This window comes from Erinaceus europaeus, chromosome 17 (assembly GCF_950295315.1).
Source record: "Erinaceus europaeus chromosome 17, mEriEur2.1, whole genome shotgun sequence".
In the NCBI taxonomy this organism is placed as follows: domain Eukaryota; kingdom Metazoa; phylum Chordata; class Mammalia; order Eulipotyphla; family Erinaceidae; genus Erinaceus; species Erinaceus europaeus.
Genome location: NC_080178.1, coordinates 67,412,371 through 67,439,712, shown reverse-complemented (window position 1 = coordinate 67,439,712; position 27,342 = coordinate 67,412,371). Strand labels below are relative to the sequence as shown.

The 27,342-nt window shown below is 43.7% G+C and overlaps 1 protein-coding gene across 1 annotated transcript in view; it reads right to left on the bottom strand.

The window, feature by feature from the left end:
• The window catches only part of DNHD1 (dynein heavy chain domain 1), a 64,614-nt gene extending 38,723 nt beyond the window's left edge, over positions 1 to 25,891 (bottom strand). Inside the window, exons 1-12 of the mRNA XM_060176958.1 lie at positions 25,813 to 25,891; positions 25,644 to 25,716; positions 24,552 to 25,386; positions 19,475 to 19,648; positions 11,407 to 11,610; positions 11,215 to 11,325; positions 10,500 to 10,656; positions 4,189 to 4,443; positions 3,927 to 4,064; positions 3,751 to 3,793; positions 1,923 to 2,188; positions 1,586 to 1,829 (exon numbers count right to left, since the gene is read on the bottom strand). Coding sequence (XP_060032941.1) covers positions 1,586 to 1,829; positions 1,923 to 2,188; positions 3,751 to 3,793; positions 3,927 to 4,064; positions 4,189 to 4,443; positions 10,500 to 10,656; positions 11,215 to 11,325; positions 11,407 to 11,610; positions 19,475 to 19,648; positions 24,552 to 25,386; positions 25,644 to 25,707 — 2,491 coding nt within the window. The 5' untranslated portion in view covers positions 25,708 to 25,716; positions 25,813 to 25,891. The remainder of the gene's footprint in view (positions 1 to 1,585; positions 1,830 to 1,922; positions 2,189 to 3,750; positions 3,794 to 3,926; positions 4,065 to 4,188; positions 4,444 to 10,499; positions 10,657 to 11,214; positions 11,326 to 11,406; positions 11,611 to 19,474; positions 19,649 to 24,551; positions 25,387 to 25,643; positions 25,717 to 25,812) is intronic.
• Between the last annotated feature and the right edge of the window lie 1,451 nt (positions 25,892 to 27,342).

The window sequence follows — 27,342 nt, the reverse complement described above, 5'->3', positions numbered from 1 at the left end:
CAGAGAGGGGGAGAGAAAGATAGACACCTGCAGACCTGCTTCACCGCTTGTGAAGCGACCCCCCAGCAGGTGGGGAGCTGGGGGCTCAAACCAGGATCCTTACACTGGTCCTTGCGCCTTGTGCCACTTGCACTTAACCCGCTGCACTACCACCCGACTCCCGATAGGAGAATCTTAATGTTTTTCATTTATCATTGTAAAACCAAGGAAAATTTCATAACTTTTTTTGTATGTAGCTGTTACATGTAGAGCAATCTGTCTTTAAATAGGAGTAAATTACTCTAAAAGAAATGAATCCTATATACTACCCAAACCAAGAGACCCCTCACAAAATGGGAGAAGATCTTTACATGCCATACATCAGACAAGAGGCTGATAACCAGAATATATAAAGAACTTGCAAATCTCAACAACAAAACAACAAATAACCCCATCCAAAAATGGGGGGGAAGACAATGGACAGAATATTCACCACAGAAGAGATCCAGAAGGCCAAGAAACACATGAAAAAATGCTCCAAGTCTCTGAATCTCAGAGAAATGCAAATAAAGACAACAACGAGATACCACTTCACTCCTGTGAGAATGTCATACATCAGAAAAGGTAACAGCAGCAAATGCTGGAGAGGTTGTGGGGTCAAAGGAACCCTCCTACACTGCTGGTGGGAATGTCAATGGGTCCAACCTCTGTGGAGAACAGTCTGGAGAACTCTCAGAAGGCTAGAAATGGACCTACCCTATGATCCCTATATAACCCTCTATACCCTATATAACCCTCTCCTGGGGTTATATCCTAAAGAACCCAACACAGGGATTAGAGTTGAGTAGTAGTTCTTAAGTCTGGCTGCATGGTAGAATCACATGAGACTTCTTTCTTTCTCTTTCTTTCTTTCTTTCTTTCTCTCTCTCTCTCTCTCTCTCTCTCTCTTTTTATTTATAAAAAGGAAACATTGACTAAACCATAGGATAAGAGGGGTACAACTCGACACAGTTCCCACCACCAGAACTCCGTATCCCATCCCCTCCCCTGATAGCTTCCCTATTCTCTATCCCTCTGGGAGCATGGACCCAGGGTCATTGTGGGATGCAGAAGGTGGAAGGTCTGGCTTCTGTAATTGCTTCCCCGCTGAACATGGGCATTGACAGGTCGATCCATGCTCCCAGCCTGTCTTTCTCTTTCCTTAGTGGGGAAGGGCTCTGGGGAAGCAGAGCTCCAGGACACATTGTGACCTTGGGTCCATACTCCCAGAGGGTTAAAGAACAGGAAAGCTATCAGGGGAGGGGATGGGATACAGAGTTCTGGTGGTGGGAACTGTGTGGAGTTGTACCCCTTTTATCCTATGGTTTAGTTAATGTTTCCTTTTTATAAATAAAAAATTTAAAAAAGTTAAAATATAATACAATAATATTCTTCATACAAATAAAGAAGAAGAAATAAAAACAAGCAGAAATAAACAATGAATTGACCAAAAAAAAAAAAAATCCCAAACAAGACTGAATGAAACCCAAAGTGACCACTTAGCAGGTGAAGGAAGGAAGATAAGGAAGGCGGGAAGAAGGTCAAGCACTGAGTAAGTAGCACTCACCCATTTCTGCCTGTATGTCCCGGCAACTCAGCAGCAACAACTTGCCTTTCGTAATCAATTCAGTGGGTATCTTAGAGATGCGGGCCTGCCAAAGACTGACACAGCTCATCAACTTCTCATAGTTTTTGATAGGACAGCCTCTCAGAGATTCCAGCTTCTCAGGCCCCCAGCTTTGCAGAAACTCATATATGTCCGTCATCCAGTGGTATTCCCCACAGAATTCCTGCACCTCCCAGAGCATGCCCTATGGGGAACACAGTGATTATTAGCACAGAGGTGGGCAACTCTGATGGGAACGGGTGGAGACCAGCACACCTCCTTCAGCCTCTGTTTTCACCTTTAGCAGATCCTGTTGTATCCTCAGTGCCTGCTGGATTTTCTGATTGCTGTCCAGGTCATCTTGCAGCTGTTTATAATTGGGGGGCAGGTACTGACCCCGTAGCCGGTGACCACAGACCTCTAGGGCTTCAGTAATCACACCAGACTTCCAGGGTAATACCAGTCCTATATTTGGGCCACAGAAGATTTTCACAGCATCGCTTGGATGGCCATGAAGCTTGAGCAGCGGGAACTCCTCATTTGAGTTTGAGTCCTCTTCGTTTTCTTCTGGTAAGGTACAGACCAGAATTATCTATGAGTGACTTACACTCAACTCCTCTCTCTCTTTCTCTACCCTGAGTATATATACACCACACACACACACACCTCATGCATAGCTTTGTACATACATACACCTATCACAAAAACAGTACACCAGACTCACTCAGGGAATTTATTAGTCTGGGGACAGGATTTACTCATTCCATACTGAATAGTGGATTGCTGGTAGTTAGAAGAGCTGACCAACAAAACTATTTGGCGGCTGGGTGGTGGTGAGCCCAGTTAAGTGCACGCAGTACTGAGAGCAAGGAACAGTGCCAGGACCCGGGCTCGAGCTCCTGCTCCCCACTTGAAGCAGGGATGCTTCACAAGTGGTGAAGCAAGTCTGCAAGTGTTTCTCTTTCTTTTGCCCTTTTTGTCTCCTCCCCCTCAATTTCTCTCTGTCCTATTGAATAAAAAATGGAAAGGGTGAAAAAAGGGAAAAAATGGCCATCAGTGACAGGAGGAAAAACAAAACAAAGCAAAACAAAAAAGCCACTCTAGGATAAGCACTTAGAAAATCAGAATTTTGCTGCCACAGCACATTGCCTGTATTATGACACCAAAACCAGAACAGGCCTTATATCTCCAACCTTCTTTCCCACTTAATCCAATTCTGAATTGAAGACTGAATTGAAGTCTCATGTAGATCTGAGTTATTTGTGACATCTTCTGGGTGCTAGTATTTTTTGGGGAAGTGTAGTTAATAGCACTCAAGTCTGTAGAACAGAGGAGGAGGCAGAAAGGGTATGTGTATGCCAGTCTATAGCATCTGCTATAAGAAGCACCATTGAACCTGATCTCCCTTTTTAATTAACTGGGAACATAGCTTTAATATCTGTGTTAAAACTTTGTACAAAAGAGGACCATCAAAATGCTAGGAATTAGATCCACACACATTACCAGCTCCAAACAGTAAAGTGCCCCAGATCCACACACATTACCAGCTCCAAACAGTAAAGTGCCCCCAAGGTTAAGTCTTTAGATCTTAGTTCTTCTCCATTTGTATTCCTTTTCTAAGCAAATTAAGACATTTTTTCCCCTGTGGGGTTATCACTGGGGCTCAGTGCCAGCACTACAGATTCACTGCTCCTGGTGGCTATTTTATTGGATAGGACAGAGAGAAATTGGGGGGGGGGGGAGTAGAGAGGGAGAGAGAAAAAAGAGACACCTGAAGACCTGCTTCACCACTTGTGAAGTGACCTCCCTGCAGGTGGTGATCCAGTGGCTCAAGCCAGGATCCTTGCATGGGTCCTTGCACTTATTACTATGTGCACCTAGCCAGGTGTGCCACCACCCAAGTCCCCCCACACTCTTCATACAATCCTTACTACATTCTGGTTGCAGGCACACACATATAAAAACACACAAGTGAGTATATCCCCTCAGCACAAATGTGTGATATCCAGGCTAGAACTGCCCCATTTACCCCCAAGGCCTGACTCTATGACTGTGCCATTAGCATAGCATATACCCTTTCCCCTCCTTGCATTCTTCCAAACCCTTGCCAAGGTCCCCTTCAATACCTTCAGAATCCAAGGGAGTTTTCAGGTCTGCAGATTGCATTAACTTCATGCCAAGAAGTAGAGAAAAGGTAGGAATAGAAAACAATACGGTTTCAAACCAGGGTGAGAGCTTCTGATTACGAAGAGGATCTGAAGTGGGAAATCCAGCAGCCCACCCTCTACCCAACCCCAAATACCTGTAGGGCAGAGACCATGACAGACTGTAGCCCCCCAGTTAGAATGTGGATTATATTTTCAACACTGGGCTCATGAGACAGCTGGCCAGAACTGTCAAAGACCAGCTGTGCTAAAAGCAAGGGATTCTGCCTAGGTGCCTATAAAAGAAAAAAGAAAAGAAAAGAGGCAGAAGTCATGGGGCTGATGTCACTATCTATCTGCTCCCCACCAAGTAAGCCTTGACTGCATGCCCACTTCTTCACATACCACCCACAGCCTTACTTGTAGGATGAGGGCCACAAAAGAAGTTATTTCCTTCTCTATGATGGACACAAGGGTCTGGCAAATCATGTAGTTGACCAGACGGGCCAACAGTCCCAGCTGCAGCAACCAGGTCTCTGTCTGCTCCAGCTTCTTCTTCAGCTGCTGGCACTGTAACCTCTGAAGGTATATGGAGCCTTGGCCTGCCCTGATCTTCTTGCAGTTTCTCACACGCTCCTGCAGGCCCTGTTGCATGTGATATGTATCCTCATGAACCTGTGAGCATGAAGAGTGAAAATTTCACTGAGGAAGAGAGGAGGGGGGTTGCAGAAGGCAAACCGGTTACTCACTACTCAGTGTAAAACTTTCAGCTCTTGAAACCTAAACTTTAGAATCTATGTAAAGGGAGAAAAAAAAAGGTTTCTTTTTCGTAGATAGTAACCTCGGAAATCTTTAAATGAGCAGAGAAGCTGTGAAATGAAGAATACACATCGAGAGGTCACAATGTGCTGATTCCAAAGACCAGGGTTGTTTCCCTGAGCCCCTCCACCAGTGAACTCAGAATGTGCATGCGCAAACAGAAAGGTTCACAATGCACAAAGGAGACAGAGCAAAAGACAAACTGAGTAAGTTCAACTCAGCATTGATTCCGGGACATGGACTCCAATCAGTAAGCCTGGTGACACGGTCTGCTGATTAGCATAGCATTGCCTTAAGTTACAGCATAAGCTGTCTCCAGGTAGTGACAGAAGACTTTGTACTAGGGGATAGGGAATGTGAAATAAAAGTCTGGGGGGGGGGGGCAGAGGTAGATAGCATAATGGTGATGCAAAAAAATTCTCATGACTGAGGCTTCTGAAGTCCCAGGTTCCATCCCCCCCCCACACCACCATAAGCCAGAGCTAATTAGTGTTCTGGTAAAAAAAAAAAAGAAAGAAAGAAAGTTAGAAAAAAAAAAAGAAAGGAAGAGAGAAAGAGAGAAAGAAAGAAAGAAAGAAAGGAAGGAAGGAAGGAAGGAAGGAAGGAAGAAAGAAAGAAAGAAAGAAAGAAAGAAAGGGAGAAAAAAGTCTGGGAACCTTCTTCTGCATTTGGACCAAGTTATAGTGTTGTGGTGTCTATCTGGAAAAAAGGGGGAGGGAATGGAAGATAGAATCAGTGCTTATGCAAAAAGACTTTTGTGTCTGAGCCACCAGAGGTTCCACGGTCAAGCTCTAGCCCCACTAGAAGCCAGACTTCAGCAGTATATGGTAAAGGGGAGCCAGGTGGTAGCGCAGTGGGTTAAGAGCACATGGCGTGAAGCACAAGGAACGGCTCAAGGATCCTGGGTCAAGCCCCGGCTCCCCACGTGCAGGAGGGTTGCTTCAGAGGCAGTGAAGCAGGTCTGCAGGTGTCTATATTTCTCTCCCCCTCTCTGTCTTCCCCTCCTCTCTAGATTTCTCTCTGTCCTATCCAACAACAACAACAGCAATGGCAACAACAAAGGCAACAAAATGGGGGAAATGGCCTCCAGGAGCAGTGGATTCATAGTGCAGGCACCGAGCCCATCGATAACCCTGGAGGCAAAAGATAAAAAATAAAGAAAGAAAAAAATGAATTAAATAAGTCTGGAGGCCTCTACATGGGTCCTTCTCAGATTTGAGAGATCGCTCTGTCTAAAAAGTTTTTGAATTGGCGTATCGCACCAAAGTAAAAGACTCTGGAGTGGGTGGGTGGGGAGAATACAGGTCCAAGAAGGATTCAGAGGACCTAATGGGGGTTGTATTGTTATATGGAAAACTGGGAAATGTTATGCATGTACAAACTATTGTATTTACTGTCGAATATAAAACATTAATTTGCCAATGAAGAAATAAAAATAAAAAGTCTTCGAGTCCTCTCTGATTTAACCTGATGAAGACCAATGAAGACACAAGGACAACTGGACTTTTATCCTTGCTCTTCTGACTTTTCTGATGCTCAACAGAGCTTGTGGTTAGAGTTCATTGATGTCTGTGAATTGTGTTCCCGCTAACCCTGAGCCCAAGGTCCAGTCTTCAGAGAGCCAGACTAAGATCGTTAAAGCCTTAGTTAGGCATAGCACACATTACCATGCCCTTAGGCATGGTGAGATACCCTCGTCCATGCTTGAGCAATACTCCCAATACCTAGTGCTTTCCACTCCATACTTTTTAGTCCAGAGCATCATTATGTCATTACTTGTATGGCTCATTATCCTCTAAACAGCTTGAGAAGGAGGCTTCTGTTACACCTTATTTCATTCTTTCATTGTTATACAGTAAATGCTTGAAAACAAGAAATCATCTGCTGAAATAGGCAAGGATTTAAAAGGGAGAAGCAAAAGAGGGGTTGTGAGAGTCTCAGTGCCCTATGATGGAGGGAAATGATACTTTGGTATGGATAAGGTACTCCTACACCAATTTTGGGGGGAAGTGAAACAGTACTTATGTGACAAGTCTTATAAAACAACATTTCCTCAAAAAAAAAAAAAACAACTCACACTGAAATGGTCTATGAAGTGTCAACTAGAATAAAACAGTAATAGTAAGTGTTATGACGTAGTATATTTCCTTGATACCTTTCTCTCTCTCTCTCTCTCTTTCTTTCTTTCTTTCTGAGAGGCAGGCAGTGGCACACCCAGTTAGTTAGGCATATAGTACAAAGTTAATTAGCACATATAGTACAAAGTACAAGGACTCACGCAAGGATCTGGGTTCAAGCCCCTGATCCCCACCTGCAGGGGGGATGCAAGTGGTGAAGCAAGTTTAAAGGTGTCTTTGTCTCTCCCTTTCTATCTCCTCCTCCTCTCTCAATTTCTCTCTGTCCTATGCAATAAAAAAAAAGTTTTTAAGAAAGGCCTTTGGGAGTTGTGCGGTAGTGCAGCAGGTTAAACGTACATGGTGCAAAGCCCAAGGACTGGCATAAGGATCTCAGTTCGAGCTCCCAGCTCCCTATCTGCAGGGGGGTTGCTTCACAGGCGGTGAAACAGGTCTACAGGTGTCTATCTATCTCTTCCCCTCTGTCTTCCCCTCCTCTCTCCATTTCTCTCTGTCCTATCCAACAACGACGACATCAATAACAACAATAATAACTACAACAATAAAACAATAAGGGCAATAAAAGGAAATAAATAAATAAATAAAAAAATAAATATTAAAACAGAATATTCACCACAGAAGAGATCCAAAAGGCTGAGAAACACATGAAAAAATGCTCCAAGTCTCTGATTCTCAGAGAAATGCAAATCAAGACAACAATGAGATATCACTTCACTCCTGTAAGAATGTCATACATCAGAAAAGGTAACAGCAGCAAATGCTGGAGAGGGTGTGGGGTCAAAGGAACCCTCCTGCACTGCTGGTGGGAATGTCAATTGGTCCAACCTCTGTGGAGAACAGTCTGGAGAACTCTCAGAAGGCTAGAAATGGACCTACCCTATGATCCTGTAATTCCTCTCCTGGGGATATATCCTAAGGAACCCAACACATCCATCCAAAAAGATCTGTGTACACATCTGTTCTTGGCAGCACAATTTGCAATAGCCGAAACCTAGAAGCAACCCAGGTGTCTAACAACAGATAAGTGGCTGAGCAAGTTGTGGTATATATACACAATGGAATACTACTCAGCTGTAAAAAATGGTGACTTCACCGTTTTCAGCCGATCTTGGATGGACCTTGAAAAAATCATGTTGAGTGAAATAAGTCAGAAACAGAAGGATCAATATGGGATGATCTCACTCTCAGGCCGAAGTTGAAAAACAAGATTAGAAAAGAAAACACAAGTAGAACCTGAAATGGAATTGGAGTATTGCACCAAAGTAAAAGACTCTGGGGTAGGTGGGTGGGTGGGGAGAATACAGGTCCATGAAAGATGATGAATGACATAGTGGGGGTTGTATTGTTAAATGGGAATATGGGGAATGTTATGCATGTAAAAACTATTGTATTTACTGTTGAATGTAAAACATTAATTCTCCAATAAAGAAATAAATTATTTTAAAAAATGGTAAAACAGTGCTGCATGTCTCTCTCTGTCTCTATCCCTCTCTATCTCCCCTATTCCATCTTGGTTTATCCCTGTCTTTATCTGATAAATGACTAAGTAATATATATATATATATATATATATATATATATATATATATATATATATATGGCATGGGAAGTAGCATAATAGGTAAACAAATGAGATTCTCATTCCAAAGTGTCAGATTCAATCCTCTGCCCACCATAAATGAGAGCTGAGCAGTGCTCTGGAATCAAAATAAATAGATGAATAAATTAAACAGCTACACCTGCTGAACAAGTGTATAGAAGTCTTATATATGTGTTCAGCTGCAAGTAAGCGAGAACAACAACAACAAAGTGTGGCTTCAGTAAGTAGAGGGTTTATTTAATGCAAAAAAAGTCCCCATGACTTAAAACTATCAATTAGCACAAAACTCCTTCTAGCTTCCTCTGCTTCCTCCTTTTTTAAAAAAGATTTTATTTATTTATTTTAAATTAGTTAATTAATTTATTTTTACCAGAGCACTGCTCAGCTCTGGCTTATGGTGGTGCTAGGGATTGAACCTGGGACCTCAGAGCCTCAGGCATTAGAGTCTTTTGCATAATCATTATGCTGTCTCCCCAGCCCCCAGATTTTATTTATTTATTAATGAGAAAGACAGATAGGAAGAGATAGAAAAAAGAACCACATATCACTCTGGTATATGTGCTGCAGGGGATTGAACTCAGGACCTCTTGCCTAAGAGTCCGATGCTTTATCCACTGTGCCACCTCCTGGACCACTGCCTCTTTCTTTAAGATACTTTTCACCCTTCTCACAGTTAATAAGTTTTCTCCTCATCAGAAATTTCATCCAGGGGGCCGGGTGGTGGCGTACCTGGTTGAGCGCACATGTTGCAATGCACAGAAATTTCATCCAAGCCCAGGAAGTAAAGCAGGTTACTTTTATGTGGGTGTTGATGAGAAGGGTATCAAAGTGATTGCTGGGATGCTAGAAATGTTCTCTGTATAGCTGTTGTGGAAAATTTAAGATCCCAGCAAAGAACTAAGAGAACAAACAAGACAAAATGAAGTCACCAATTCCTCCAGGGAAAAGAAATTCCTTACGGTCAAGGCCATCTTTGAGACTATGGAGTTCTGTCTCTAATGATTAACCCTCTCTAATGAAGTTTACAGTAATTATTTGGAACTCAAAACTTGGTTCACACCAGGCTAGGTGGGTCTCCTTTATATAACTTGTCTTTTTGACAAACTGGGGTAGAGAAGTCTTTGGACTTTGGAACTGGACAGTCTTTAGGTAGTTATTAGAGAACTGTACGAACATCAAGTTCCACTTGGCATTTAACAAACTATGATAGCTGGTCATGGGCATGAGGCCTCTCCGAGCCCTAGAGAGGTGGTGTGTACCAGCTAAAAATAGGCATACTTAGGAAGGACCCCAATACTGGAGACTTGGGTTCAAAATAGATTCAAAGATAAGCAAAGTAGCATGGAAGATGAGGATTTCAAATCTCAGATTTTTAATGCCTATGGCACATATGACTAAAAAAAAAAAAATGATGCTATATGTTCCTTCTCTTCCTTGCTCAAGGCCAGGTCTAACACTTAAAGAAAGTTGGATCCATCCTCAGAATCACCATAAGCCAGAGCTAAGCAGCGCTCTGATAAAATGAATGAATGAATGAATCATGCCTTATTTCTAAAAAATAAAAATGAGTCCAAGGGACTGGTAGAATAGCTCACTTGGATAGTGCACTGCTTCACCCTGTGTGCAGCCTAAGTTTGATTCCAGCCCCCATCACTTTGAAGGAAGTTTCAGTACTGTGGTTTCTTTCATTCCCTCTGTCGCTTAAAAAAAAAAAAAAAAAGGGGAGTTGGGTGGTAGTGCAGTGGGTTAAGTGCAGGTGGCACAAAGCGCCAGGACCAGCAGAAGGATCCAGGTTCAAGCCCCCAGCTCCCCACCTGCAGGGGAGTTGCTTTACCAGGTGGTGAAGCAGGTCTGCAGGTGTCTTTCTCTCTCCCTCTCTGTCTTCCCCTCCTCTCTCCATTTCTCTCTGTCTTATCCAACAACCACAACATCAGCAACAATAATAACCACAACAATAAAAGAACAAGGGCAACAAAAGGGAAAATAAATAATAATAATTAAAAAAAAATAGTCCAAGTCCTGATTTGTTCACTCCAGAGTAGAGACTACTGATGCCAGGCCAGGCAATGGCTGTGAGTCAATAAAGAGTCTAGGCCATACAGAAACTTTAAGAGGAGACTGGAACTCTAGTGAGCTGGAGGCGGAGGGAAGGTTTACAGTAAACTGGGGCATCTTACCAACTGCAGAATGGACATGCAGAAGTACAGGCCTCGGTGGAGCACCCGGAGAGCATTGCGTTTCTCCCTGGCTAGAGCTCGCTGCAGCTCTGGCAGGTCATAACTCCAATCTGGCTCCATGGGGAGCCAGGACACAGAGTGAAGTTCCTGCAGAAGCCTGTAATCAAGGGCTACAGGTTTACACCAAGTGACCTTTTTTGTCCAAAGAGAGAGTCAAATAGATCCCACCGAAAGACTGACAAGGAGAGCCTGAAGAAGGAATAAGGAAAGTCACGGGCCCTCAAAGTCCAAATGAAGGGCTGAGTTGTAAGATCAAGCTGATGTTGTTACTTGAGGTAAATTAATTAAAAAAAAAATTTTCCCCCACTATCACTAAGTAGCCTGGGTGACCATTCAGTGGCTTATATGTTGGATTTAGAAGCATGAGGTCCTGAGCTCCATCCTGATCTTATTAATAAATAAATAAAATTTTAGCATAAAAAATCACCATGGGGGGGCAGCTGGTGGCACACCTGGTTGAGTGCAATGTACACAGACCCAGACTTGAGCCTCCTGAACACACCCGCAGGGGGAGAGCTTTGTGAGTGGTGAAGCAAGTGTCTCTTTGTCTCTTTCCCTCACTATCTCCTCCTCCCCTCTCAATTTCTGGCTGTCTCTAGCCAATAAATAAAGATAAAAAAAAAAACCCAAAACTGCCACCTTTTGAAGACCTCACCGGTTAACGTGAAGCAGTCCAGCTCCAAAGTGGGGCACAGCAGAGAGCAGATGCTTCTCCAAGAACCCGCGGCACCGGTCTAGGCCCAGCAACTTCACAGTCTTCTTCCAACTATAAAGCAGGGGGCAGCATAGGTGGCTTCTCTGCAAGATTAACACCCCCCACCCCAGTTTCATATTCATAGTTACACACCATGCCAAAGTCTTTCGTAAGAGGCAATTCTTGAAGAAGGGGATGAACTGAAGCTGTTGCCAGAGGATGGAGTGGCGATGCCAGGTGCCCAGAGACATCACCTCAGTCCCTTCTATGGGATGTATATGCAGGATCCCGAAGGGAGAGAAGATGTAGTGCTCAGGATTCACCTTCTTTGGCGGCACCACCACGAGGCTGTAGGGCCTTTAAAAAAAAGCTCTGAATGGTTGGAGGTCTGAGAACTGTGCTGGCAGGCAGGGGAGATAGATAATGTAAAGGTTATGCAAAGAGACTCTCATGACTGAAGCTCTGAAGTCCCAGGTCCAGTCTTTCACACCACCACAAGCTAGAGCTGATTAATGCTCTGGGGAGGGGGAGAGGGGGAGAGGGAGAGGGAGAGGGAGAGGGGAAGAGGGAGAGGGAGAGGGAGAGGGAGAGGGAGGGAGGGGGAGGGGAGGGAGGGAGAGGGAGGGAGGGGAGGGGGAGGGAGAGGGGGGAGGGGGAGAGGGAGGGGGAGGGGAGGGGAGGGGAGAGGGAGGGGAGAGAGGGAGGGGGAGAGAGGGAGAGGGAGAGGGGGGAGGGGGAGGGGAGGGGGAGGGGGAGAGGGAGAGGGAGAGGGAGGGGGAGAGGGAGAGGGAGAGGGAGGGGGAGAGGGAGAGGGAGAGGGAGAGAGGGAGAGGGAGAGGGAGAGGGGAGAGGGGGGAGGGGGAGGGGGAGGGGGAGAGGGAGAGAGGGAGGGGAGAGGGAGGGAGAGGGAGAGAGGGAGAGGGAGGGAGGGAGGGGGAGGGGGAGAGGGAGAGACTTGTGTTGGCTTTAGGAAGGGGGAAAGAAAAGAAAAGGGAAAGAAAGCAGCAGCAACAGCAAAACAAAAAAAAGTGGGAAAAGTGAGAAGAGACCAGAGTGAGCTCTAAACAAAATAATAATAATAATAATAATAATGGAGTCGGGCGGTAGCGCAGCAGGTTAAGCGCAGGTGGCGCAAAGTGCAAGGACCGGTGTAAGGATCCCAGTTCGAGCCCCGGCTCCCCACCTGCAGGGGAGTCGCTTCACAAGTGGTGAAGCAGGTCTGCAGGTGTCTCTTTCTCTCCCCCTCTCTCCATTTCTCTTTATCCTATCCAACACCAACTACATCAATAACAACAACAATAATTACTACAACAATAAAATAACAAGGACAACAAAAGGAAATAAATATTAAAAAATAAATAAAACAAATATTATCAAAAAGAAATGGAGTGTGGTCCGGTAGGTGGCACAGTGGATAAAGCACTGGATTCTCAACCGTGAGGCACTGAGTTGAATGCCCAGCAGCACATGTACCAGAGTGAGGCCTGGTTTTCTCTCCTCCTATCTTTCTCATGAATAAGTAAATTCTTATTAAAAAAAAAAAAAGAAAGAAAGAAGTGGACACATTGACTGAGAAATTGAAGTTTGGTAAGTTACTGTATTAAGAGTCCTATGTTATACCTAGCAGGTTCCCCCAGAAATATTACAACTTGAATGTTACAGCATTTATTCTGTTATTCAGCCTTCAGAACTGTAGGTTCAAGTTCTCCAGAAGAGAGAGATGGTTACATAGGCAAAAAGGTGAGGTCAGGGTGGGGGTATAGCATAATGGTTATGCAAAGAGACTTTCATGCCTGAGGCTCTCAAGTCCCAGATTCAATCCCTCACACCTCCATAAACCAGAGCTAAGTAGTGCTCTGGTAAAAAAAAAAAAAAAAAAAAAAAGTGAGGTCAACCCGTTCATGTCTAGTTTATGCAAATGAGGTCATCAGTCAGTGCAGCTCTAATTGGTGGGGAGCTATTAAACAGTGATTGGTAGCATTTCAATGCTAGCTGGCCTTGGCCTTGTGATTTTCTTCACAGTAATGAATGGGTCTGGGCATGCAAGGTAAGCCTCCATGTGCCAGACAACTCACCCTTAACAGCCTCCCAGCTGCTTTTTACCCAGACTCAAGAGAAAAAAGAAAAAAAGCCATGTTTATTCATTTTCTATGTTATTTATAAATGGTAAGAATGGATGAGGGCGATAGCATAATGGTTATGCAAACAAACTATCATGTCTGAGGCTCTGAGGGTCTAGGTTCAATTCCCCTCATCACCATAAGCCAAGCTGAGCTAATTATTTATTTGGTAAGCTAAATAATAAGATGAAAGTATATTTATCTAGTTCTAAGAAACTTGAATTTCCAGAACCAGATCTTACAGCCTTAATGAGCAAGCACTAGTAACTCCATATTGCTCTCCATACACATGCTTCTCTTTTTTTAATATTTATTTATTTTCCCTTTTGTTGCCCTTGTTGTTTTATTGTTGTAGTTATTATTGTTGTTGTTATTGATGTTGTCGTTGTTGGATAGGACAGAGAAAAATGGAGAGAGGAGGGGAAGACAGAGGGGGAGAGAAAGACAGACACCTGCAGACCTGCTTCACCACCTGTGAAGAGACTCCTCTGCAGGTGGAGAGCCGGGGGCTCAAACCAGGATCCTTACTCCAGTCCTTGCACTTTGTGCCATGTGCATTTAACCTGCTACACTACCCGCCTGACTCCCCATATGCTTCTTTTTAAAATAAGTCTTTAAGGGGCCAGGTGGTGGCACATCTGGTTAAACACACATTACAGTGTGCACTGACCCAGGTTCAAGCCCCTGGTCCCCATGTGAAGGGGTAAAGATTCACAAGAGGTGAAGCAGGGCTGCAGGTGTCTCTCTGTCTCTTTCCCTCTCTATCTTGCCCTCTCAACTTCTCTCTGTCTCTCTCCAATAATAAGTAAATAAAAACATTTTTTAAAAAAATCTTTAAATTATTTATTTACTTATGTATGCGGGAGAGGAGTAGAGAACCAGAGCATCACTCTGGCATATGTGATGCTGAGGGCTGAATTTGGGACCTCATGTTTGAGAGTCCAATGTTTTATCCACTGTACCACCTCCCAGGACACCATATATATACTTCTCATATCCTGTTCCTTTGCCTTGTGTCCTATTGTCTCCTGAGGAACACGAAAGCAGGACCCTGTCATATTAATCTCTGGGAAAAGGTATTACTTCATGATGCCATCCTCAAGTTTTACAAGGGATAGACCACCATCTATTAAATTAATTAAATTGATTAATTAAAGCACTGGTGCCACGGTCCTTCTCTATATTACTAGTCTTTATTTTTTTAAATATCTATTTATTTCCTTTTGTTGCCCTTGTTGTTTTATTGTTGTAGTTATTGATGTCGTTGTTGGATGGGACAGGGAGAAATGGTGAGAGGAGGGGAAGACAGAGAGGGGGAGAGACAGATAGATACCTGCAGACCTGCTTCACCGCCTGTGAAGTGAGTCCCTTGCAGGTGGAGAGCCGGGGCTCAAACCTGGATCCACACGCTGGTCCTTGCACTTTGCGCCACCTGCGCTTAACCTGCTGAGCTACTACCCGCCTCTATTACTAGTCTTTACTTCCTCAAACAGACCTGGATAGACTCGGAGCCCCACAATGAAATCATGATTTTTCCCCCCCATCACAAGTCTGCCAAATTCTCAGGTTTCTGGCACTTGAAGAAACTTTTTTCTTGATTGAGAAAACCTCTGTCACTCAGTTAATTTGTCTCTGAGTGCCCTGAAATTCAAATCTTGGATTCAGTGACACCATTAAATCTGTCATCAACTGTGAACTATAGCATTATTTTGAACTACTAAAAAATGCTGCTGGTGTAATTCATCGATATGCATACCAACTGATAAAGAGGAAAGTTGCAATCTAGTGAGCCAGACAAGAACACCCAGTCAAAAAAGTTCTAATTTCTCTTACTTCAGTGAAATGCACCCTGAATTAAATACAATTTATATGCAGTGATGTATCTATTGACAGTTGCTGTAGACTAGCTAGCTATGCTTAAGCACATTTAATAGCATTTATTAAATTTTATTTTGCAATTTTATTTCAGTCACATTTTTAAGCATCCAATACATTTTTTATTTAAAGTTCATGTATTTAAAGCTGTATGTCCTAGGATCTATGCCTAGAATGCCCTCTCCTCATCTCTTACCTTTCTCAACTTTATAGAATAGATGTTTAAAATTTGTATTTGTTCATTAATTTTATTCGATAGGAGAGAAATTGAGAGGGGAAGGAGACATAAAGAGGAAAAAAGAGAGACATCTATATCACTGCTTCACTGCTAGTGAAGCTTCCTCCCTGCTGGTGGGGACTGGGGGTTTGACCTTGGGGACTTGTGCATTATAACATGTGCATTCAACCAGGTGTGCCACCACCCAGCCTCTATATAATACACTGTGAAGCAACTGATTTGAACTTTTTAAGCCATATAAACACTTCATCTCATTTCTGGAAAAAGTGAATAGGTCTTCACAAACCCTCTATTATTCCTAAATTACAGATCTCAAAACTGTAACAAAAACAGATTATACCTCTGTCCAAGGCAGCTAGAGAAAAAAATAATAAGGAGCCGGGTGGTGGTGCACCTGGTTGAGTGCACATGTTACAATACACAAAGACCCAGGTTTGAGTCCCCGGTCCCCACCTGCAGGGGGAAAGCTTCACAAGTGGTGAAGCAGTGTTGCAGGTGTCTCTCTGTCTCTCTCTCTCTCTACCCCACCCTTCCCTCTCGATTTCTGGCTGTCTCTATCCAGTAAATAAATTAAGATAATAAAAAACAGAAATGCAGGGGGAATGCTTTCCAAGTGTTGCAGGTGTCTGTCTCGTGGTCTCTATCACCCCCTTCCCTCTCAATTTCTGGCTGTCTTTATCCAGTAAATAAAGATAAAAAAACAAAAATAATTCACTTCATAAATGTCTACTCAAGTCTTTGTGTTTTTATGGGGGCCGGGTGGTAGAACAGTGGGTTAAGTGCACATGGCGCAAAGCTCAAGGACCTGCAGGGCGGTTGCTTCACAAGTGGTGAAGCAGGTCTGCAGATGTCTATCTTTCTCTTCCCCTTCTGTCTTCCCCTCCTCTCTCTCTTGCTCTCTGTCCTATTCAACAACAACGACAGCAATGATAACAACAACAATGATAAACAACAAAGGCAACAAAAAGGGGGAAAATGGCCTCCAGGAGCAATGGATTCATAGTGCAGGCACTGAGCCCCAGCAATAGCCCTGGAAATTCCTCTCAATTTCTGGCTGTCTCTATCAAATAAAGATAATAATAATAATAATTTTAAAAGGTTTTTATGTATTTATTAATGAGAAAGAGACAGAGACAGAGAGAAGCCAGACTATGATTGGTGATGAAAACATAAATGTGATTATAATCGTCAAAGGGCCCAAATGGATTGGTATATTATATGATACTAAAAGGTAACTGGGTCAAAGCAAGACCTTCCAGAGTACCAGACCCATCTATTAAATTGCTTCTAAGACATCTTAAGCACAGTGTATTGCAGGAACCTGAAAAACATCTACTTTTATACTGAATACTTCATCTACCCCTCATCTACAAATCTGTTCCCAGCCTGGGACAGAGTTATTTATTCATCCATTCGACTAAATGCTACTCAGTTTCTATTTTTTAAAATATTTTTTATTTATTTATAATTGGATAGAGTCAACCAGAAATTGAGGGGGAAAGGGGAGATAAGAGGGAGAGAGAGACAGAGAGATGCCTGAAGCCCTGCTTCACCCCTCATAAAACTTTTTCTTCTCCCCTGCAGGTGGGAACCAGGGGCTTGAACCTGGGTCCTTGAGCACTGTCATGTGAGTGCTTAACCAGGTGCGCCACCACCTGGCCCCAGTTTCTACTTTATGCTAAACTATTTCAATCCCTAAAGTAACATCCCTAAACATAACAAACAAAAATCTCTGTGGGGGAGGGGGCAGGTGGTGGCACTACCAGTTAAGCGCATGTGTCACCATGTGCAAGGACCTGCATTCAATCCCCTGCTCCCTATCTGCAGGGGGAAGCTTCAAGAGTGATGAAGCAGGTCTACAGATGTCTATCCTTTTCTACCTCCCCTCCTCTCTCAATTTCTCTTTGTCCTGTCAAATAAAAATAGAAAGAAAAAAATATGAGGGGTCTGGGCAGTAGTGCAGTGGGTTAAGCGCACATGGCACAAAGCTGAGGACTGACATAAGGATCCTGGTTCGAACCCCAGCTCTCCACCTGCAAGGGGGGGGGTCACTTCACAGGTGGTGAAGCAGGCCTGCAGGTGTCTATCTTTTTCTCTCCCTTTCTATCTTCCCCCTCCTCTCTCAATTTCTCTCTGTCCTATCAAACAACAACAATAGTGGCAACAGCAACAATAAACAACAAGGGCAACAAAGGGGAAAAAAATGGCCTCCAGGAGCAAAGGATTCATAGTGCAGGCACTGTGCCCCAGCGATAACATTGGAAGCAAAAAAACCAAAAAAAACAGGGAGTTGGGCAGTAGCACAGCGGGTTAAGCGCACCTGGTGCAAAGCACAAGGACGGGCATAAGGATCCCGGTTCGAGCCGCCGGCTCCCCACCACCTGCAGGGGAGTCGCTTAACCAGTTGCACCACTGCCTGGCCCCTCCAATTTCTTTCTAACATCCTCCACTAATGAAATCTAAGAGGAGGCCAGTTGAAAAAGGAGAAATGAAATTTGCAGAGTCTCAGCCCCTGTACCACAATGCAGAAATAATAGAACTAGGATCAAAAGAGAAACTTAATAGCTGGCACATTACTCCCAATGGACAGTTAGTAAATGATAAGTGACACAGATCATTAGTGTTTCCTAAATTCAGGAGAGAGAGACCAGCGTACTGCTCAGCTCTGGCTTACGGTGTTGTAGGGGATTGAACCTGGCACTCAGAGCCTCAGGCATGACAGTATTTTGCATAACCATTATGCTATCTCCTTTGCCCAAGAGCGTGATTTTTTTTTTAATATTTATTTCCTTTTGTTGCCCTTGTTGTTTTATTGTTGTAGTTATTCTTGTTGTCGTTGTTGGATAGGACAGAGACAAATGGAGAGAGGAGGGGAAGACAGAGAGGGGCAGTGAAAGATAGACACCTGCAGACCTGCTTCACTGCCTGTGAAGCGACTCCCATGCAGGTGGGGCTTACTTCTTATTAGTACCTACCAAGCAGGTGAGAATCAAGGAAATACCACACATCAATGTTTATTAGCACAGTACCTGACATGTACTAAAGCTTGATTAATAGAAGCTTTTATTATTATTTCTGGGAAGAGATAGAACTTGGATAAGGCTTTCAAAAATAGCTGAGACTTATGCTAGGGAGATGGTTCAGCAGTAGAATACAGGACTTGCATGTGTGAGGTCCAAAGTTTGAACCCTGGTGTTGCACAAGCCAGAACTAAGCAGTCCTCTGGTGTTTCCTTTTTCTCTCATTAAATGAATGAATTCATTATAAAAATATATTTTTAAAACTAAATAATAAAAAAAGAATACTTCTCAAGTCATGTGGAAACAGAAGACAGACTTAGCTTTAGACTCCTAGACATAAAACTAGGACTGAGAAACAGAAATTAAAAGAGAACAGGTTTTGATTCAGTGTAAAGAACAGCAAGCCTTGGGAAACAAAACTCCCTTGACACTGTAACTATCTCTCATTCATGCATTGGAGTTGAAAGAAATTACCATTGAATTCTCTACTGGGGTTATGGCCAAATGTTTCTTTCTATTTATTTATTTTTATTAGTGATTTAATATTGATTTACAAAATTACAAGATAACACTCTACACCATTCCAGAGTTCTGGATCCCCAATCCGTTCATTGGAAGCTATGGTAGTTCTCTTAAGATTGCAGATATGGGTCAATTATTATTTCTACAACAGTCTATCTATAATTGTGTATATTTGATGGCCAAATGTTTCTATTATTTTAGGATGGCATAAAGAAGATAGAACAAGAAAGTCAGGAAGGATGACTAATACTGATGGATGGACTAGGAGAACACAGGGTGGAGAGACAGAGGCTGAGAGGATGGACCAAGGGAGAAAGACTGAAAAGCAAAGAAATGAGAAGCAAGAGGAGTCAACATGGAAAAGGAGAAAGGGGGAGAGAGCCGATGAAGAAATCAGGGAGGAGTGGGAGGAGGAGGGGGAGAAGGGGCTGGACATAAGTCCTTACCTGAAGTGCCGGCTGGGAGCCACATTGAGATAGAAGAAGCGGATCTTCTTCAGGTATCTTTCTGTGTTCAGAATGGCCATCATCTGACTACCACGCGGTGAAAACTGAGGTACAAAGGTAGGGATTCTCTTTTGGAAGGTCTTCTCCTCAGGAACTTCCTGGTCAAACTGAGTCCTGTGTGATAAATGCCAGGAGAGAAAGGGGCAACACAAAGAAACCAGTTTTCCACTGACCGGCAAAGAGCACTAGGTCAAATGTATGAGAGGGTACCATGTGACATGATGCATCAGAACCTGCCTGCAATCTGTACTCAAGGGTGAGCAAGTACAGTTTATCGTGTATTGTCAGATAACTACACTCACACAGGTATGTGCATGAACAGCCAGGCTCTTCCCTTCTGATAGGGGGACACTCATTCTGGACTGACTGTGGTTCCTGTGAAGTCAGTATTATGTAATGCAGTGCAAAAGTCACGGAAGCCTGTGTTGTCTCAACCTGGCAATTTCTTCTCATTGGCAACTTTAACCTTACAGATCTACTTTTGTTCTCATTAGAACTGGTTTTTCAACAATCCCTAACATCTAGTGGTTCTTGCTCTGTAGTATCTAACTATCAAACCAATAGTACTTAGCTGATAATACTTATGGATTAAATGGATTCCTAGGTTAGTCTTAGTAAAAACATTCATGAAAAAAGTTTTTTTATTATCTTTATTTATTGGATAGCCAGAAATTAAGAGGGAACAGAGGGAGAGAGACAGAGAGAGACAGAGCGACATGCTTCACTACTAACAAAGCTTTCCCCTTGCAGGCGGGGACCAAGAACTCAACCTGGGTCCTTGTGAATTGTAACAAGTTCAACATTCATGAAAATTAAGCCACATTAGTTAGGGCTCAGAGATTTATCATCAGATCCACAAAGAGGACTGAGAAGTTGGCCCTCTTCAATATCTTAGCTTATTCTCACTTCAGTTAAGTTTCCAGTGAAGGAAACTTGGGGCACAGACCAAGTCTCTGAAAGAGGAAAAAATTGGGGAGTCGGGCTGTAGCGCAGCGGGCTAAGCGCAGGTGGCGCAAAGCACAAGGACCGGCATAAGGATCCCGGTTCGAACCCCGGCTCCCCACCTGCAGGGGAGTCGCTTCACAGGCGGTGAAGCAGGTCTGCAGGTGTCTATCTTTCTCTCCTCCTCTCTGTCTTCCCCTCCTCTCTCCATTTCTCTCTGTCCTATCCAACAACGACAACAACAATAATAACTACAACAATAAAAAACAACAAGGGCAACAAAAGGGAATAAATAAATAAAATAAATATTAAAAAAAAAGAAAGAGGAAAAAATCTTCTGGAGTTATTGATAGTATAAATAGTTTCACTGCTACATTCCACCAGGACCCCAGGAGCCCTGCCTATCTGTTTATACCAGTGCTCTGAAGCTTTAGGAAAAATCTGACTCAGTTGTAAACTCTGTAAAAAACTGAAGAACCCAAATTTAAAGTAAAACTACCCTTCCTGCCCAGATAGATCAGCTGCAAACATTTAATACAATCAGGTCAGAGAATGGGGATACATTTTAAGACTATATATATATATATATATATATATATATATAATCATATGTGAAAAGGAAATCAGAGCCAGGTTGGGATAAACATCATCATTAAGGGAACAGGATCTCTGCAAAGTCAATGCAGGAAGATGACTCTGGGAGGATCAGATTTAAGGTCCTATTTGGCATTGTTGATAATTCTCATCTGCAGGGGCTGGGCAGTGGCATGTCTGATTAAGCTCACATATTACCAAAGGCAAAGACCCACAGGGGGTCTGCTTCACGAGAGGTGAAGCCGGTCTGGAGGTGTCTATTTTTCTCTTCCTCTCTCTGTGTCCCTGTCCTCTCTGTCCTATCTAGTAAATATCAATCAGTCAATCTATCAATAAATGCCATTGGGATTCATAGTGCCAGCACCAAACCCCGGCGATAATCCTGATGGCAATTAGAAAAATGATTGTTTCAAACTGCAGTAGAGCTGGGTTAGCTTTAATGGACTGCCGGGATAGCTTGAGGGTGCTTCTTCCCGAGCACGTGCTCTCTGGGTTGGAGAGCTGCTGCGTGGGAGCAGGATCAGGAACTCGTGTCGGGCTAGTGTAGCAGGAGAGAGACTCTGGACTTGCAGAGCTAGAAGGCAATCCAATGTTTAATCAGAAAAGAATCTGTATTTATACTTGCCAAGAAGGAAATAGTAGGGTGGAAAACAGGAAGAGAAAAAACAGGAAAAAACGAAGAGAGGGTGGAGCAAAAAGAGTGCAAACCAATGGGGCTTAAAAGGTGGAAAACAGGGTGTGACTAGGAGAGGGAGCAGAGCGAAAAGAGAGTGCAAACCAGTGGGATTAAAACAGTGCCCTGCAGGCAGAGCAGGTCTCAGGTAAAATAGTGATTATGCACATTTTTTAGGAGAATAGAACAAATGCTACAAATGTTTATCTGGAACCAGAAAAGACCTAGAATTGTCAAAACAATCTTGAGAAAAAAGAACAGAACCGGAGGCATCACACTGCCAGATCTCAAACTGTATTATAGAGCCATTGTCATCAAAACTGCTTGGTACTGGAACATGAACAGACACACTGACCAGTGGAATAGAATTGAGAGCCCAGAAATGAGGCCCCACACGTATGGACATCTAATCTTTGACAAAGGGGCCCAGACTATTATATGGGAAAAGCAGAGTCTCTTCAACAAATGGTGTTGGAAACAATGGGTTGAAACATGCAGAAGAGTGAAACTGAATCACTGTATTTCACCAAATACAAAAGTAAATTCCAAGTGGATCAAGGACTTGGATGTTAGACCAGAAACTATCAGATACTTAGAGGAAAATATTGGCAGAACTTTTTTCCGCATAAATTTTAAAGACATTTTCAATGAAACGAATCCAATTACAAGGAAGAATAAGGCAAGTATAAACCTATGGGACTACATCAAATTAAAAAGCTTCTTCACAGCAAAAGAAACCACTACCCAAATCAAGAGACCCCTCACAGAATGGGAGAAGATCTTTACATGCCATACATCAGATAAGAGTTTAATAACCAACGTATATAAAGAGCTTGCCAGACTCAACAACAAGACAACAAATAACCCCATCCAAAAATGGGGGGAGGACTTGGACAGAATATTCACCACAGAAGAAATCCAAAAGGCCGAGAAACACATGAAAAAATGCTCCAAGTCTCTGATTGTCAGAGAAATGCAAATCAAGACAACAATGAGATATCACTTCACTCCTGTGAGAATGTCATACATCAGAAAAGTCACCGGGTTCCAGATGCCATCAGGATGCCGGCCAGGCTTCCCTGGATTGAAGACCCCACCAATGTGTCCTGGAGCTCAGCTTCCCCAGAGACCCACCCTACTAGGGAAAGAGAGAGACAGACTGGGAGTATGGACCGACCAGTCAACACCCATGTTCAGCGGGGAAGCAATTACAGAAGCCAGACCTTCTACCTTCTGCAACCCACAATGACCCTGGGTCCATGCTCCCAGAGGGATAGAGAATGGGAAAGCTACTGGGGAGGGGATGGGATATGGAGATTGGGTGGTGGGAATAAAAAATAAAAAAAATTAAAAAAGCCAGATCTGAGTAGTGCTCTGGTAAAAAAAAAAATATATATATATATTAATATATTTAATATATAAATATATATTTATATATTAAATTTATATAAATTTATATAAATAAATAAAATCAAAACAGAAAAAAAAAAAGAAAGGAGAATGGGAAGGATTCCTTGTGTTTTATCACAGTCCTACCTTGACTCAACCATATCCTATTCCTACTCTGCTGTACTCCTCCTGAGGGTGATTTTGTGGATTAGTCTTCTTCTAGAACACTAGTACTTTCTCTTTTAACAGTCTCCAGTAATGAGTTAAAAGAATGTGAGGAAGAAAATGCCCTTAAATTTGTTCTTTACATATTTGTTATTTTTGCAACATGCAGGAAAAAATTCTGAATAATCATTTCACCTCCCTTCTAATCGCTTCTAGTATCTCACAAATGCAATAAAAGTACAATGCTATACAATTTCACTGGCATATATTAAAAAAAAATAGTGATTATGCAAATAGACCACAGCGTTAAGCAGGGGGGAGCTGGCGTACTTCCCAACAATGGACATATGTGGAATGGCTACTCAGACAAGTAGGCTTGTCTAGGTAGGAACAGTCTTAGAGGAAGATGCTGTACCCAACACCTAGCATCCAACACTAGGTAGGTCCAGAGCTGAGACTGAGAGATTATGAATGAATCAGAATCAGAATTACAAAGGCCTTTAGAGCCATGAAAAAAGAAGTCTGGAAACTCAAAAGTTGTTTTCCAAAGCTTGAATTTCCAATAATTTAAAAAATATATTTATTTTTTCCCCTTTTATTGCCCTTGTTGTTTTTTGTTGTTGTTGTAGTTATTATTGTTGTTGTTACTGATGTAGTCATTGTTAGATAGGACAGAGAGAAATGGAGAGAGGATGGGAAGATGTGGGGGGGAGAAAGACACCTGCAGACCTGCTTCACCACCTGTGAAGCGACTCCCCTGCAGGTGGGGAGCTGGGGGCTGGAACCGGGATCCTTATGCCGGTCCTTGCGCTTTGTGCCAATGTGCGCTTAACCCTATGCGCTACTGCCTGACTCCCGAATTTCAAAATTCTATGAAATGACTCATTTCCACATGTTGAATGATCACTGGGTTGATTTTTTTAAATTATTCTACTTATTTATTTATTAATAACAGGGCTAGGAGGGGAAGGGGGGGCACCAGACATCCCATGTGCTGATGGGGACTGAATTTAGGACCTCATGCTTGAGAGTCCAATGCTTTATCCACTGCGCCACCTCCTGGACTACAATGGGTTGATTCTGTAGACAGAAAAAGGAGCAGCCTCACATTAGATGGGCTTGGGTAAGGCTAATCCTTAAACTTAACAAGGGAGGAAGCTGATCTTAAGATACTCAGTGACCTTAGAGGTATGCCAAAACAGACTCCTCCCCCCTCTGCTCAAAGCCCCAGGCTGTATCCCGTCCCCCACTTACTTAGTTTTTCTTCCACCAGGTTTCTCTGCTGTACTGTCAGGATCCCCGCTGTCATACTGTATAGGGATGTCAGTCGCCAGTGCCAAGGGCAGGAGGTTAAGGCCATCCAGCCACCAGTTCTCTTCCAGGGCTACCTCAGCACCAACAATACCCAGGCAATACTGTAGCTCAGAAAGTGTCAGTGGTCGCAGCCATGTAGCCAACTCCTCACTGACTTGCTGCCTACCCCATCTGGCCTGCACGAGAGGACAGACCTGGGGAGCGGGCCCAGGATGGAACCTCTGCTTCTGGGGATAGCAGTCAACATGGGAGGCACTCTTTAGCAAAGAGGTATCTGGGGGAAAGGCCTTATCTATGGCATCAAGCAGGTCCAGTTGGAGCTGGGATTGGACCCATGGAGCCCAGCGGTACAGCTGCTCCAGGAAGGGCAGCAGGTCATGGTGACTGGTTAATAGTGCACGATACGGAGGCAGCAGACCTAGAACTGCATGCAGGTAGTGCCACGCTGCAGGACTGCAATCCTGCAGCACCGCTGAGAACAGAGTTTTAAGCTCAGCTATCAGGAGCATCAACACTGTCGGCTGCTCAGGCTGAGTAACTGCCTTCAAAGCTGGCTTCTGTCTGCTCTGACTGTCCTGGGGCTGTACTTCTTTGTCTAGGATAATGCGTTTGGAGTGCAGAAACTCCAGGGCACCAGATGATGCGTCTCTGGGAGTTAAGCCTATCCTCATCTTCGAGACCAAAAGGAGTTGGGCATTCAACTGCTGTCGTATTGAACTCGCCCATTGCTCAGGCTCCAACTGCCAGTTCCAGGATGCTGTCTGCTGGCCCTCACCTGTTAGATCCAGACCAGGAAAGGGACAAGAGAGAAGGTTTCAGAAGGGTGGTCAGCGTCAAAAGGACTGGGGGTGGAGTGGGGGAGAAGGGAGGGACTTAGGATAAGGAATGGATGGACTTTCAGGACCCAGCCAGGCCAGAAGAAGGCCTTTCCTAAGACCATCAAACTCCCTACAACATCACCAAAGGTTCTGGTGAGAGGCCAAGCCCCAGGGTGGTTGTGGGGAATCTCCCAGCACAAGATGTCCCTCTCACCTGGCCTAAGAGGTTTAGGAGGCAAGGGAATGGGAGAGGGAGAGATCTGATGACGAGGCTTCATGTGAAGTGCCTGATGAGAAACAGATGAATTTAGACTGGAGTCCCAGGCATAGGCTCATTCTAATCACAGATACCCACATGCACAGACTGGTGTACACACACACACCCTCTGATCACTTGCACAGGTGAGGACACACCCCAAAAGGACTCTCAGAGAACCTCAGTAACAGCAAATAACTGTCACTGGAAGTGGAGCCTGGACACTGACTGAAGAACAGGCGATGGATCACGTGGAGGTGGCAAAGCCCAGTTCCATCATTCAAGGCCAACGGGGATTGTGAGGACAGAAAGTTAGTTGGTCAGGACCTACTAGGTCTGGAAGGGCTGAGGAGAGCAAGCAGATGAAAAAGTGGCAAAGGACTGGACCAGATGAAGGACAGAGGTTAAGCAAGAGGCAGAAGTTCAGTGAGAGCGGAGCGAGGGAGGAGAAAACTTCTGTGGTCTCAGGGGAAGAAGCAAGTTCATCTGCATCCCAGAGACCCACACTCAGCTCCACCCCTTCCCATCGGTTAGATCGCTGATGTATCCCTTGAGGCTAGCCGGAACCACAAAGGGGAGGGGCCTAAAGAAGACTGGAGAGTGGCAGGGGGCAAATGGGGGGGGGGGCGGGCCAGTGCAGGTAAGAGCCCCGCCCAAGCCAAACTTGTTGACTGTCAGCAGACCTGGGATAAGGGATCTGAAAAAAAAAACGATTAGGGAAAATAACAGTCCTGAGGACATCATGGGGGAAGTAGTTATCCATGTATCTATTTGCTCATTCACTGAGTGTTTAATTACCAGACACCAATTAACTTCATATCCACACACATATCTGTCAACTCCACCTCAATCCTTTCTCCACCGCAATAAGCCAAAATACAACAGCTTAAGCATGACAGTTCTTTCACATAACTGTTCACGTATAAGTACTACAGGGCTAAATAATACTGTATTACAGCTAGTCTGTCCTTTTCAAGGAGGTGGTCCTGGAGTTCAAAGTCCAAGAGAGTTCACCAGTATGTCTTTTAGGTCCAAAACCAATTAGTGAGATGGGGGGGGGGGAGGAATACAAGGTCTAGCTGTCCATCCCCCCTCATTTCAAGTTAGCTCAAAAAGATCTTAGTAGCAATTTCTACAATCCTTCATTATAAAACAGCAACATTTTCCACTTTCTTACCTGGAATTATTTTTACTCCTCAGCACTTAGCATTGAGGAATCTTTGGTATTGTGGTCTGTCTCCATCTAAAAAAAAAACAATTATTTTTCTCTACTTCTTGTTATTGGTAGCTTTGAATAGTAACTTTTTTCTTCCTGGGAGGTCAAAGGTACCTAAGCATGTAATTCTTTTTTTTTTTTTAATTATCTTTATTTATTGGATAGAGACAGTCAGAAATGAGAGGGTAGGGGGAGATAGAGAGGGAGAGAGACGGAGAGACACCTGCAGCCCTACTTTACCACTCGCAAAGCTTTCCCCCTGCAGGTGGAGACTGGGGGCTCGAACCCGGGTCCTTGCACATTGTGTGTGCTCAACTAGGTGTGACACCACCTGGTCCCCTAAGCATAAAATTCGAAATGTGAAAATAGAGAACAGAATCAGGCACTGGTAATTTTTCCATTTTCATTTGTGAGTGAATATTTAGTATAAATATGGGGACA